The 13580-nt window shown below is 45.4% G+C and overlaps 1 protein-coding gene across 1 annotated transcript in view; it reads right to left on the reverse strand.

The window, feature by feature from the left end:
- PRTG (protogenin) overlaps positions 1-4781 on the reverse strand; it is a 126445-nt gene extending 121664 nt beyond the window's left edge. The window contains exons 1-2 of the mRNA XM_030578237.1: positions 4727-4781; positions 2188-2490 (exon numbers count right to left, since the gene is read on the reverse strand). Coding sequence (XP_030434097.1) covers positions 2188-2490; positions 4727-4781 — 358 coding nt within the window. The remainder of the gene's footprint in view (positions 1-2187; positions 2491-4726) is intronic.
- Positions 4782-13580: the final 8799 nt, after the last annotated feature.

Genomic DNA, 13580 nt, shown 5'->3' on the forward strand with positions numbered 1-13580 from the left:
TATTATATAGGTTTCAAAATATAACTACATCAGTTATCACCTTATTTCATGGACTAATAACAGACTGAAATTTCAACTGTTAAAACTGCACTATGACTATAAGGAACACATTTCAACACAAGATTATTTTAAATAATAGCTAAACACGATGTAATCATCTATATGCAACTAATACCTATTACAATCACTGTACCCAGTTGTCTTTTAAAATAATGTTCATCTTAGAAATCCAGTATCTCTTCCAGTTTTGTCAATGAATAGGAAAGTTTTAAACAAACTAGACAAAACACTTCTTTTCCAAGGGAAGAATCTTTCTTTTTTTAGTAAAAAAAAAAAAAGAGGAAAGCACAACCAATAAAACAAGAACGAAATTCCACAACTCAGTTAGTCACAACTTTTCACTTGTTAAAGTCTTGAATAAAGATTTATCACAAACAAAATTACCTTTCTGAAGAAATAATGTTTCATCTGGATTTAATTCCACTATTTCTTACAAAAGTTCAATACTCTCTTAATACAGACTCCAACAAGAAACTCCAGAAGTCTTATACTAATATCTTTCGGGGTGCATGATACCACACTACTCTTCTTGCAGTGCCCTGTATTAAACAATGCCCTGGATTTTCTGTGAGTCTACAGTTCTAGATACAGGATCCACCACCACTTGATGAATCTAAGCTTTTCTAAAGCTAGGTCTTACTCCCTCTGGTTGTTAAGAAAACAAAACAAACTTCCAGATGTGAACCAGTGCAACACTGTCTTCCTAAGTCTGACAAACCCTCTCAAGGTGATGCCTTCCATAGTGTCAAAATACCCCCCACACCCAAAATATCATCACTTCAGTACCTAAAAGCCTGATTAAACTAACACAAACCTTCACTTCTCCTCCTGACATCTTCTATAAAACAATTAAATCAAATCCTAGAGCACTGTGAAGTTGTGGGTGTATAAATAAATTGAACACTTAATATTCTGAAAAAAGTATTAAAATTAATAACATTAATCTAGAAGTACTGTACTGATTGAATTAATTAGTTTCAAATTAGGTAGCACTGTGTGGTTCTGAATTTATTTGAAACTGCCACAGATGTTTCAGTAATACAGAAGTCATGGTGGAAATGAGCAGAGGAAGACCTGCTGGAGAAATTAAGACTATCTTCACAGAGAAAACCAGAGGTTTTACTATAATCATACAAGTTTATATGTACTTTCTGCTATGCTGTTTGAAAGTACATATAACTTGTATAATATATATATATATAACGTGCAAGCAACCAGATAACTTAGTAGCAGACCTCTTCATTGTCATGCAGAAGACCTGAGTTCAGTTCCTGGTCTCTGTTTCTTGTTCCCCAAACCAGCAAGCAGAGGCTAGGAATACTGCAAAGACACTCAGGGGCAGATTTTTAAGGATATTTAGGAATCTAAAGAGACAGATAGATGCCTAGTCTAACTATATTCAATAATCTGGCCCTCAGACCCTAGTAGTAGTTCCTAGCGGTACTCAACAGTGACCTCTGGGTCAGTTAAAGAGTAGCATCAACCAGCTCCAGAAGGAACCCAGTCCACTTCTCCCTGGCTACAACAGCATGTCTGAGTGTGGCCTCACCTCAATAGTTCAACCCTCAGGGCTCCTCAGACCTTAGAAAACCACCTTACACACATTATGGTTCTCCTCTGGCTTGTGATATCTTAAAAACTGGTCAACAACTGAAAGCCTGTCTTACATTTTTTTTTAATCATTTCACTTACTTGTAGGAAACACTTCTAATGTTACAACTGTAGTGTTTGTAAAACAATTCATTAAACAGTTTGAAACAGAACATGATAACTTTATATCACCAGTGTATTTTACAGAATGTCAACCCTTCTCAAGAGATATCAAGCCAAAACAGAGCATCAAAGGGAATGTCACAAATAGTGGGTCAAATTAACTCTTGACTTCAGTGGAGTTACAGGGAAGGATCTGGCCCATAATCTCACACACATTATAAAAAACAAAGATGTTAACAGAAATTAAATCCATTTGTTTTATTTTTGGTAATATCTGTTTACTCTCTCTTTACATAGAAGAATATAGGGGTTTGCTGTCTTAAGGGTAGTGAAGCCACAAATATGGAAACAGGTTAATAAATTGGTAACTACATGTATCTGTGATAAACAAGAGATTCAAGTGCTAGAACTTACTTGCTAGTATAAGGTGACCTTTTTGACTGAGAATGGCCCCATATTTGTTCAGTGCTAAACACTGGTAAAATCCTTCATCAGATGGTTCTCCTCTTTTTCCTTCCACCTCACTGATATATAAAGAGCCATTGGATAATGTGTAGATCCGTTCATTTTCAGAAACTTTTGCTCCATTTTTCAGCCATGTGATCGTAATGGGAACTTCGCCATGTGCCTCGCAATCTAAAAACACTGGGTCCTTCCTTGTGACGGTTATATCCTGTGGCTCTTTTACAAAAAACAGCTCACTAAAGCACCATACTCCTGAGAGAAAGAAAACCGTTTTTGTCTGTAAGTACAGGTATGCAAGCATCATAAAGCAGTCTTGCAAAGCATCTCACAATTGTACTGTTGTGATAATTATATCTGTGGCCCAGGAGTACCAGGTTCTACTCCCCCAGAACACAGAGATTTTATTCAGAGGAAGCAAAAGGATCAGGCCCCAAATAACTACACAAATATTTGCTTCCTTGTTTTCAAATGTATGCAATTATGTTAATGAGAATATTCAAACAAATTAATCTTTCCCATCAATCTTTCCTTTCCCTGATTCCCACAAATCTAGGTACTAAGGCCATCATCTGATGCTTTTGCAAACAGTGTAATAAAATAATCCTGATACAGATGTGGAGCTCTTGTTGGTAAAGTATTAGCATCATCTTCAGGGGAATCAGGGAGCACAAGCTGTTTGCTAATTTTACAAGCTTGTCAAAAAGATCTTGAACAGGTAAGTCATAAAAGTCTAATTTTACAAGAAATCATTAGCAAAATCCTGTCTTTGGAAGCTAGAGGGTTCCTGCCCATGTCCCCAGAAGTGTCTGGAACCTCTGAACCTATTTCAGTGGGAGAAACTTTTATCTTTTGTGACAAATTATGGGGGTAGGTTTTGGAGTCTTGTGTTTAGGTGGCAAAATTTCAACTGTGCTACCAGAGAACCTGACCAATTTGCTTTATTTCTGCAGTTCAGCAGAGGTATTTAGAATACAAACAATGCAATTTTCCAGAGTTGGTAATTCTTGCCGCTGGTACCCAGCAGGGGAGGAAAGTCAGGAATTAGCAAACCTTTATTTCAACTTGTGTGTATGGCCAACTGTTCCAGAAACGCGTGACTAATTGATCGCTTACTGTCTAATGGGGGTGGTTTAATTAACCGATACACATTTCGTTAGAAGAACCGCTTCGCAGGGGAAACCAGGTTTTCCCAGCCTTACCCTGCCCCCAACACGCGCCTAAATCGAGATAAAGTTGATAAAGGCGGGGGGCTTTATAAAAAAAAATCTGTTCTCTCTGCTAAGCGACTGGGGAGGGGGTCACTGAATGGGCAGCTCTTGATTAGGACAGAAACTCCTTGGCAATTGCTTTCTCGGGTACTGATCAATAAACGTCCAGGAACCCTCCAATCATGCAATTTGCCCAGGATCCGCACACATCTGAGAGCTCCTGCCTGCTCCTTTTCATAGCAGCTCCCGGGCTATGCAGATAACGCCTGCACCCTCCTCTCCTGTTGTGACTCCAATCACAGGTCCGCCTTTGATCCCTTTCTCATGCTAACAAAGATCTGAGCTGGGAAAGTGAAAGCTAGACACTGCAATTAAAAAAGAAGGTGCAGGACGGTCTCTAACCCAGATGCAGTGAATGAAAATGCCTCTGGCCAGCCAGTGCAAGGATTCAATTGGCGGCTTCCCAGCACCGTATCTTCCCGAATTCACTCCCAGCTTTCCCCAAAGCCATCTCCCACTGCTCCGTTTGGCTGCTGAAAATCATCCCCCACCCGCTACCCCGCTACAGGTAACTTGCTGCACAGGAGCAAACGGCAGTTCCCAGGCGTTTCCCCCTCCGTTCCGTCTCTGTAACTTTCCCGGCAGCCGGCTGGAAGCGGGGCAGAGCCGGACTCCGGCACAGCCACCGATGGAACAATATAAATAAAACCACGTGCGGCTGCAGCCCCAGCCCCAGCCCCCGCTCTCCCGGCTGCACAGCAAGCCGGGCCGGAGAAATCCTCCTCCCCCATGCGGGACGCCCCCCGGCCCAGGGAGCACTGGACAGTAGTAGCCCCAGCTGCCCATCTCCATCGCTCCCCCTCGCCCTGCACGGGGCCGAAGAGGGGACAATGGAGGGGGGCCGGGGAGAGCAGGCACCCCCCGTTCCCTGGGGGAGCGCTGCCCACGCTGATAGCCCGGGCTGCGGAAGGTCCGTGCAGCAGCCGCCCCCTCCTCTCCCTCGGGCTCGTGGCGAGCGAGGAGCCCCTGGTGTGCGGGCGGCTCCCTGCCCGGCCGGCGGCCACGGGGGACAATGGACAGGAGCGGGGGAGGCTGGACAGCAGCGGCGCGGCCATTGAGAGCAGCTGCCGGCTGGGGAGAGAGGAGCGGGGTCCGGTCCCCATTCTCCGCACCAGCGCCCGGCGGGCAGGTCCCCCAGGGCGGCGCTGGCTCCCTCGCCCGCCCGCCGGGCAAGCGCTGCAAAGTTTGCGGCCGAAGCAGCCCGCCCCCCCCGGACTCACCTGGGATGGGGAGGATCAGCGCCCAGAGCAGCATCCGATGGGGAACAGGCGCCATTTAGTGGGCTCTCCCTGGCATACTCCCCGGGCGCCCCCAACGTCTTCGCCTCTCCTCGCTTGGAGCCGGAGCCGGAGCCGTCCCTCCGCCGCGGATTCCCACTCCCGGGGACTCTTTCCCTGTGGCCGAGCCCCGGCGCACGGACACAGTGCAAGAGGCGAGAGAGCCCCTGATCAATGGACAAGGGGAGGAGAAAGGGGATGGACAGAGCCTCCCCGAGCGCGCGGCTGTCCCGGCGCTACTTTCTGCATCTAGTCTCCATTGGCCTGGGAGAGGGGCGAGGGCAGGGCCGTGGGGAGGAGGGGAAAGAGGGACCCTGAGGGAAGGCGTGGGGGGGAGGGACACTGGGGCTGTCTGGCGCTGGACAATGCACCTGGAGCCAGGCTTGCAAGTTGCCCTGGCGGCTGCGGTCGGAGCTAGTGGCTCGCGTGCCTGCTGCTGCAGTCAGCGGCCAGCCGAGGAAACCCGCGCAGACTCCTCTCCTGCCAGGGGCACCTTAGCCCCGGGGCGGTGGGTGATGCCAGGGCCCCTTCGGGCTGTTTTGTGGGGAAGGCGGGGCGCGAGCTCAGGCTTTTTCTTTCCTGCCCGTCCCCCGCTCACAGAGGGGTTTCAAGCTGTAAATCTCCAGGGCGTCAAAGCCCGGCCTGACCCTATGTCCCCCCCTCATCTCCGGGCTAGTTTTGAAGGCAGCCTTTAAAGTCTCTCCTCTTCTAGTGATGATGGATTTTTCTTTTATTACCATGTGTCCGTTTCAAAAACCAGAGGGGGGGGACACCTCACTCACCCTAATCTGAATTCTCCCCTCTTCATTTGAACACAGTTTGCCCCTGTGGAGAGAGAGCATGTTGGTCCTAAACAGTTGTTTGAGGGGCTTGTTTAAAAACAAATGAGGTAACACGTTTTACCTCATGCCATTTTTCCTTAATAATGCGATTAACCTTCAGAGCTTTGAGGTTCTCATCATTATCAAGCAAGGAAAGGAAACACGATGAACAACAGCTTTTAAACTAGTTTGAACCATGTTATCCTTACATTGAATCTAACTTTCTGGGTGGCAGTAGCCATTCTACCATTTAGATTTGCAGTGTGTGTGTTACTTGTAAAATGGGGATAATGATGCTTCCCACCTTTGTAAAACACTTTGAGATGAGATGAAAAGCACTACATAATAACCATTATAAGCCCAGTGTTGTTCCCTCCCTGTTAAAATCCATAAAAATGTCATATCATCTCAAAACTAGTAGGTTAGGCCTAGGGCTAAAGTACAATTTTTTCTGCAAAACTTGAAGACCATCAGATATGGAGCTCCTGAACTACAACACATTAAAAATGTAGGTACTCATCAGAATCAAATATGTTTTTATTCTTACCACAGCTTAAGGAGGGTGGGAGTGGGGAACAGAAAAGAAAGAGATCAAATCTAGTTTACGGGACTCTCCTAACAAAGTGGTGGTGCCCAGGACTACAGATGAGCTAACAAAAGTGCAATTTTCCATGTTATTAACTTCTGAATTTGGAATGTCTCTGAGGATAATCGGGCCTGGCAAACTTAGTGCAGGGCATGAAATAGCTGCTGGAGATCAAGCTTTCATTAGGTCTCCAAGCCCTTTTTCTTTCATAGATAAATGTCAAAATGGAACCAACTGCCACCAGAGGTTTGTGGGGATGGGAGGGTGTGACAAACCTGCTGAGCCCCCTAAGGCTTGCAGGAGTCCAGGCCCTTCAGGAGACCCAGTAAGAGGACAATGTCCCCAGGTCTCACCCAGTCCCCCTTTCCTAAAGCCAGCAGGAGGGAGGAATGCCTAGCACACTATAGAAGGTGCACTTGTCCCCACTTCATGCCCTAGCCTGAGGATGCTTTTTGCTGCTGCACCCTCCTGGCGTGTCACACAGACTCCATGAGCATTAGACTCCTCTGTGGCCACCTCCATACCCTCCTACAACCTTAGACATTTCACTGGGAACCCCCAGAACGTTAGGAGGTGCATCAGAGGCAACCAATAAAGCCCTACAAGCCTTAGGATCACTGAGGAACCAACAGAAACACATGCTTTAGGAGGCTCATTAGGGGCCACCGCGACCTCACACACACACACTAACTTTAGCTTTACTGGGGGCCCAATATTGCTTCTGCACCTTAGGTAGCTCATTGGGGACCATCCCATCCCCACAAGGCTTTCAGGGCTTGTTTGCCCCACCCAAGTCTATTTTGGATTATGAGAGGGGGGGTCCTGAGAAGCCTATTTTAGTACCTCTGAGGCTAAGACTATTCTGATCAATCAGGGGCTCAGGAGCCTAATAAGACTGTCAGAGGACCCTCCTAAATCTCAGAGCTGGGGGTAGGGATAATGAACCTCCTGGCACGGGGGTAGATGCAAGAGGCCCCAAAGAGCCTACTCAGACTCATGGATGTGCAAGGATGTCCCTTTTAATGCTCAGCCAGTGGTCACAATGAGGTTGGGAGCCCTGATGAGCATTCTACACCTTGTCTGCACTTGCAGTGATACGTAGGGTATGTGTAGCTACATGCTGCAGTGAAAGGCATGCTGCATCTATGCTTGTAGTGACAGGCTCCAGCAGTGGGGAGTCAGTGGGGAAAGGCTCTGGCAGCAAGTAGCAGGACACTATAGGTGTGGGAGGCGCTGCTTGGCTGTGTAGATGGATGCTTAGGGCATTTACCATAAGGTTCAGACATGTAGGGAACTCTACTGTACTTGTGCAAGCAGTGCCTCACTCTCCACAGTGCTATTTATATCCCCACTGGCTGGGCATGCAATGTCCGTACTCTATATGCTGCATAAGTATAGACGTACACCTAATGAATTGCTCTCTCTCTACAGAGAAACAAATGTCATATTCATTTTGAAAATTGTTTTTCCCATGTGCATGGTGACAGTGTATTTTGAGAGAGTACTGGAAAGTGAGTCTGTCACAGAGTGCAATTAGAAGGAAGTTTACGATAGCCTAATTCCAAGGGTAGTATCAAAACCACTCTCTGATGACCATTTAATATAACAGAATGATTTTTCCCCTTCAGGTATGAGTTTTCCAGTTTGTTGTCTCCATCAAGGCAGAATTAAGTTTGTGGCTGAGATGTGAGTGAGACTCTGTGACTTCTTTAAATGCAATCTGAACATATAATTTGGGAATCTTGTTACTGTAGCTATACTTGACTGGCAGTTTGTATAAAAGGTGTTATAAAGTTATATGTATTTATCACTGAAGGTTTTTAATTCCTTTTGACTTGTAATTTCTAACCATGCCTGTGATCTGAATTCTTTGCTCAGACTAAACCCTCAGTACAAAATTTGCAAAAGAGTGCACGAGAAATCAAAGTGTACACAGCGGTAGCACCAATTCAGACATTTCTTTGCCATGGGCAGAGTGTATTCTGGACCCCTCTCTTCTCCCACCCCACCCCCTAGGGACACTGGGTCTCCCTTGACCAGGAAGTCTCCCCTATCTCTTACCCAGACAGTGCATGAGCTGGTGTTGCCAGCAGGTGCTTTCTCGGGGGACTCCCCTGTGCTCTGCTGTATAGGACTAGACTACATATGTATCAGGTCACACCATCATTTAGGCCAGCCACACTTGTATCTGGATGAAGGGGCAGCCAGGCCAAATTTGAGTGATGTTGCAACCTTGTGTGCCAGTCTGCAACACCTCTCACTCACATTTGGCCCAGTTGTTCCTCCATCTGTCAAATTTCAGTGCCATTGCCACCACATAGCCAGAACACCACTCCAGTAGCAGTCATACTGATTTAGTATGGAACCCCTGATTAAAAGTGGTCAGAACATGTGCCCTACTCCAGAGCCTTTGGAACTTTGAGCAAGTGCTAAAATATTGGTAAGTAGGTTTGGCACATGCATCCTAACTGGTATCACTGATGCACATACTTTAACACATTCCCAGTTTGTATGCCTGCAAATTCCAAGGCACACATATGTCCAGTCCCTGCTTTGTACACACAAGTACAAAAAACACACAAATCAGAATCTGTGCATGCTCAGAAGTGAACACAGACTTTGAAAAATGTGACCCCTATTGTTTTCAGTCGGAGTTCTGCTTGTTTAGAGCACAGTTCTATTCTCAAAAGCTACTATGTAAAAAAAGGCATCTTCTTACTCAGCAGATCTGCCCTGTGTTTGTATTCACTGTCATAGCTGCTGACTTTAGTGACAAGCAAGTTTTAACTGCCTTTTGTTCCTGCTAGCCCTGCACAGCTGACACAGGCAAGAGAGCGTGAGCTGGGCTATGTTCCTTGTGCTGCATCATCAACAAAATTGTTTACTAAATTTAAAATAGGTATGCCTCTGCAAACCCAGAGAAGGCCTGCCCAAAAAATTGCATCAATCCTATTAGACTTTGATCTGAGTAGGATGAACCATTTGTATGTGATTTCCGAGCATTATTATTGGAACTCACCACATCTAGGAACTAGAAAACCTCGAGCTCATACAAAATGCAGCAGCCTGTCTGTTTAGCCACACAGGTGTTGTGAATGTGTCACTCTACTCCACTCTCAACCCTGAGTGTGACTTCAGTGGATGCTGCTGTGTACTCAGTACTTTTGAAAAAAATCAGGCTACTAATTTAGAATCCTAATTCTTTTTTGTCCCCAATAATTAATTTTCCTTTGACAATTAATGTTTCAAAGTGTGTGTATACATGTATGTACACATGCTTGAAATATAAATATTTGGAGGTTATAATTTGTATTTGAAGTTTTTTCCCCCTTCTTCCTCATTAGTACCATAGTTATTGATCCCTCTTCATCCTCTTTTGCATGTGGCAATGTAACAGGAATGCTTTGGACCTGATACTATGAAAGCAGAGTGACAGAAGTTCTGCAGAGCAACTGTGCAGAACAAAAGCATCCAACTAGTTAGAATGTGAACAATTTTTTACAATTTAATATTTTTGCAAATGTTAGGTCATGCAAAGCCTCAGAGAAATACATATTAAGCACATGCAAAATTTGTGTTCTACCTTGAGGTCTTCAGTTGTGAAATCATTTACAGAACTCAATTTAAATTTGTTAGTAATATGTTTGATTTTTCTAATATTATTAATCAGGAAAATGTATCTCAGGTTTTTCAACAAAAAAAGTCCATTCTTTAAACCTGTGGGACTTTTCATCTTTGGATCACTGGTAACCACTTCCTGCTGTTCTTTGAGAAGTAAAATGTTGGCATGGCAGAGTGATGGAAGCAGAGAAATTTAGATCCACCCAAGTCCACTACAGTCTAGTTACATTATTGCAACTAACAGTTATTAAATAATTACAAGGCTAGAAGTACCCAGTATTTGCCCAGTGACCAAGACTGATAAGAAGTATAACTGTCTAATAAACTATTCCTATTATCTGACTGTATTTTATCATGGGCTTCTGATTACGACCATATAATGAGAAAGAATCTTGAGTTACTATAATCTGACGCAGTGTTAGATGTTTTGTTTAAATAGCAATGTAATAAAAATACAGCCACCCACTGTTTATTCTTCAGGAATCAGAGGGAGTTGGGGGAAATGAGCTTCTCAGGTTTGGTTTCATATAGGCACCATTTTATTTTATTCCATGCTATTAAACACATTAGATTAGACCTACAGACCTTATTCACTGTTTCTACCTGAAATCAGTCACCTCGTGCATGCAGTCACCTCAAAGATGGGGGAGTGTTAACTCTTCAAAGACTTCAGCTTGCCTTAAGGGGAGGGCTGACCCCTTTCCAGGAGTTCAGATTGCTTACAGTGATTGCCTTTCCACATCCATTAGAGCAGTGGTTCTCAACCAGGGATCCGAGGCCCCTTAAGGGGCCACAAGCAGGTTTTGGGGGGCCACCATTAGACTCACTGGGGCCTAGGGCAGAGCTGAAGCCCTTCCACATGGGATTGAAGCCCAGACCCTGGGTTCTGCCACCCAAGGCTAAAGCCAAAGCCTGAGCAATGTAGATTTGTGGGGGCTCCTGTGGCATGAGGCCACAGGCAATGACCCTGTGTTCTAGACCCTAAAGCCAGCCCTGGCTTTTATATGCAGAAAACCTGTTATTGTGACACAGGTGGGCCACTGAGTTTTTATAGCATGGTGGTGGGGAGCTCAGAAAGAAAAAGGTTGAGAACCCCTACTTTAGAGAGGTTGTTTCATTTTACAACTTTTAATGTAGAGGAAGGTTGGCCATGGCCACCTGTTGTAGATTTCTCACATTAATTGATGGTGCCCATATTCTAGTGTACTCAGTAGGTCTTCCAGAGTTTTCTTGTTTGGAAGATTTTATTTATGGGACAAGCCCCCTTCAAAGCGATGATTGATTCCATCTGTTACCATTTTCATTTCAGGATCTTGGAGAAGCCCCTCACAAGCTATCACTCAGAATACATTTATGGAAACCTATGAACAAGTAGTTACTCCAATTTTGAATATATCTTAGCAGCATCCACACCTTTAAAGAAAAGCTTCTAAGTACTCCATTAGCAACTGATATAGAGGAAATCGACATGCTACAAGTTTCACAAGTACCTTAGCACTATAGTTTGATCTACCACAAATTCTTCTGTCACCAACACATTTTTCTCACTATTTATTGATTGTTTCCCTCATTCCCATCATTAATGTAGCATGTGCTGAATGATAACTACCCCAGTATCTTCAGTTACTTTTCTGTATAGCATTCTTTGATCAAAAGCTTTAGATAATGGAATAAAATTGTAGAACTATATTTTAGCCAATTTCCAGTCCAATTCAACTCTAAGCTCTTTGGGATGAAGACTGTTTTCTTATTCTGTGTACAGTACATAGCGCAGACCCTTCATGACTAGGGCTCCTGAGCAATACCACAATATAAAAAACAAAAAAAAACCAGAAGTCCAGTCCTGGGTTTCACTAACAAGGGGCCCAATCCAGATCCCACTGGAGTCAAGGGAAAGATTCCCATCATCTTTCACAGGCATTGAGTCAGGCCACAGAATACTAACCATCCACTTTCAAGTGACAGTTGAGCAACAGTGTCCCCTGTAGTGTGTCCTTCCATCAAACTCATCTGGTGAGGGAGGTCTCTTGATTGTCTAATTAAATCCCTGAAACCAGAAATTCCACACTAATGGCCTAAGGCATAAAAATCAATCAGGGGAGGGGGAAGAGGGAATCTCCCAAAGGATAGATAAGAATGGTATGTTTGAGCTCTTCCAGTGGACTGGTTTCCCATAAATTGGGTCATCTGTTCTTACTACTGTACTATTTTGACCTGATTGGCTAGTCAAAGTTTGGTGCCCAATGGGTGTTAAATTGATGGTAATCAGGTATTTATTTGATGCTGTTTTGTTTATTTACAAAAAATGTACAAAGTCGTGTGTCTCTGTACACTGAGGGAATAAAATAGGAAACTTATTTTGCTCACAGCACCAAGAACAGACTTTTCAATCTGTTCCCCAGACCCAAAAACCTCCCCCCAGGTTAATTCCAGGGTCAGTCATGTGCTTTCATGCTCCTTCAAGCTGCCTCTCTCACTTAGACAAGACTTTGTCTACATTACAGAGTTAGGTCAATGTAAGGCAGCTTATGTCGACCTAACTATGTAAGCGACTACATTACAATGTTCCTCTCAGTGATTTAATTCACCAGCTATGCCAACCTAATAAGTCCACCTCCACAAGAGGCATAGCACTTAGTTAGACGTGGTTAGGCCAATGCCGGGGCAGCAGGTTTGTATAATTTTTGGTGGTGCCCAGAATGGGTCCAAGTTCCACCCCCACCCACCCCCCCGGCACCCCTACCTTTAAGCTGATACATATTTTTTAAATACTGTAAAAATTGACTGGAAACAGTGTTTAACAGTTTCCCTATATTGCACAATGTGGGAGGATGTGGGCTCTGGGGTCAGGAGGGGACTCAGGGCTAAGGTAGAGAATTGAGGTGTGGGGCCAGGGATAAGGGGTTCATGGTACAGGGGAGATCAGGACTGGGGCAGATGGTTGGGGTGCAGGATCTGGGGTGGGGCAGGGCTGAGGATGAGGAGTTTGGGGTGCAAGCAGTCTGCCCCAGGGCTGGGGCCAGAGAGGATGACTCCACAGTCCGCGGAGCCCTCTCCCTGCCAGCAGCAGCGAGCTCCAGGGGAGGGGCCCCTTCCGTCCCCCCGCAGAAGCACACTAACCCGGCACCATCACTACACATGTTTCCAGCAAGCTCCCTCACCTCCCCTGTGGTGGGTGTCGGGGGGAGGGCTGCCATAATGTGTGCGCCTCCTCCCCCTACAGGCAGCAGCTGTGCCACCGCCTCAGCCTGTGACCAACACCACTCCCTTTTGTAGCTGGCAGTGGCTGGTGAGGGAGCATAATGTAGAGCAGCAGGGCATCTGTCTGCTGCCCAGGGTGAAGGCAGGGACATTCTGGGGGGAAGATGTGGGGCAGCAAGCAGGGCTAGGGGAGAGACCTGGCTCCAAACAGTGGTAGATCAGAGGCCCTGAATTTGATAGAGCATGGGCACCATGGGCCCATGTAACTTGCTGCCCCTAGACAACATAGTGTCTGTATAGACACTGTGTTGCTTACATTGCCTGTTGCTGTTTTTGACAGATCGAGCCCTGCCAGCCTGCATGGGGCTGTCCCCCAGTGCCCCACTGAAGTCAGTGCAAGTACTCCTGGTGAGGATGTGTACCACCAACAGAAGCATAGTGTGAACACAGAGCCAATTTAGTTACTCTGGTGGCTGTAGGTCAACTTAACTTAAGTCAGCTTAATTTTGTAGTGTAGACATGTCCTCAGTCCCTTCTTGTCTGACCTTGCTTTCTGTAAGATTTACCT

The sequence above is a fragment of the Gopherus evgoodei genome, chromosome 10 (genome assembly GCF_007399415.2).
Source record: "Gopherus evgoodei ecotype Sinaloan lineage chromosome 10, rGopEvg1_v1.p, whole genome shotgun sequence".
In the NCBI taxonomy this organism is placed as follows: Eukaryota; Metazoa; Chordata; order Testudines; family Testudinidae; genus Gopherus; species Gopherus evgoodei.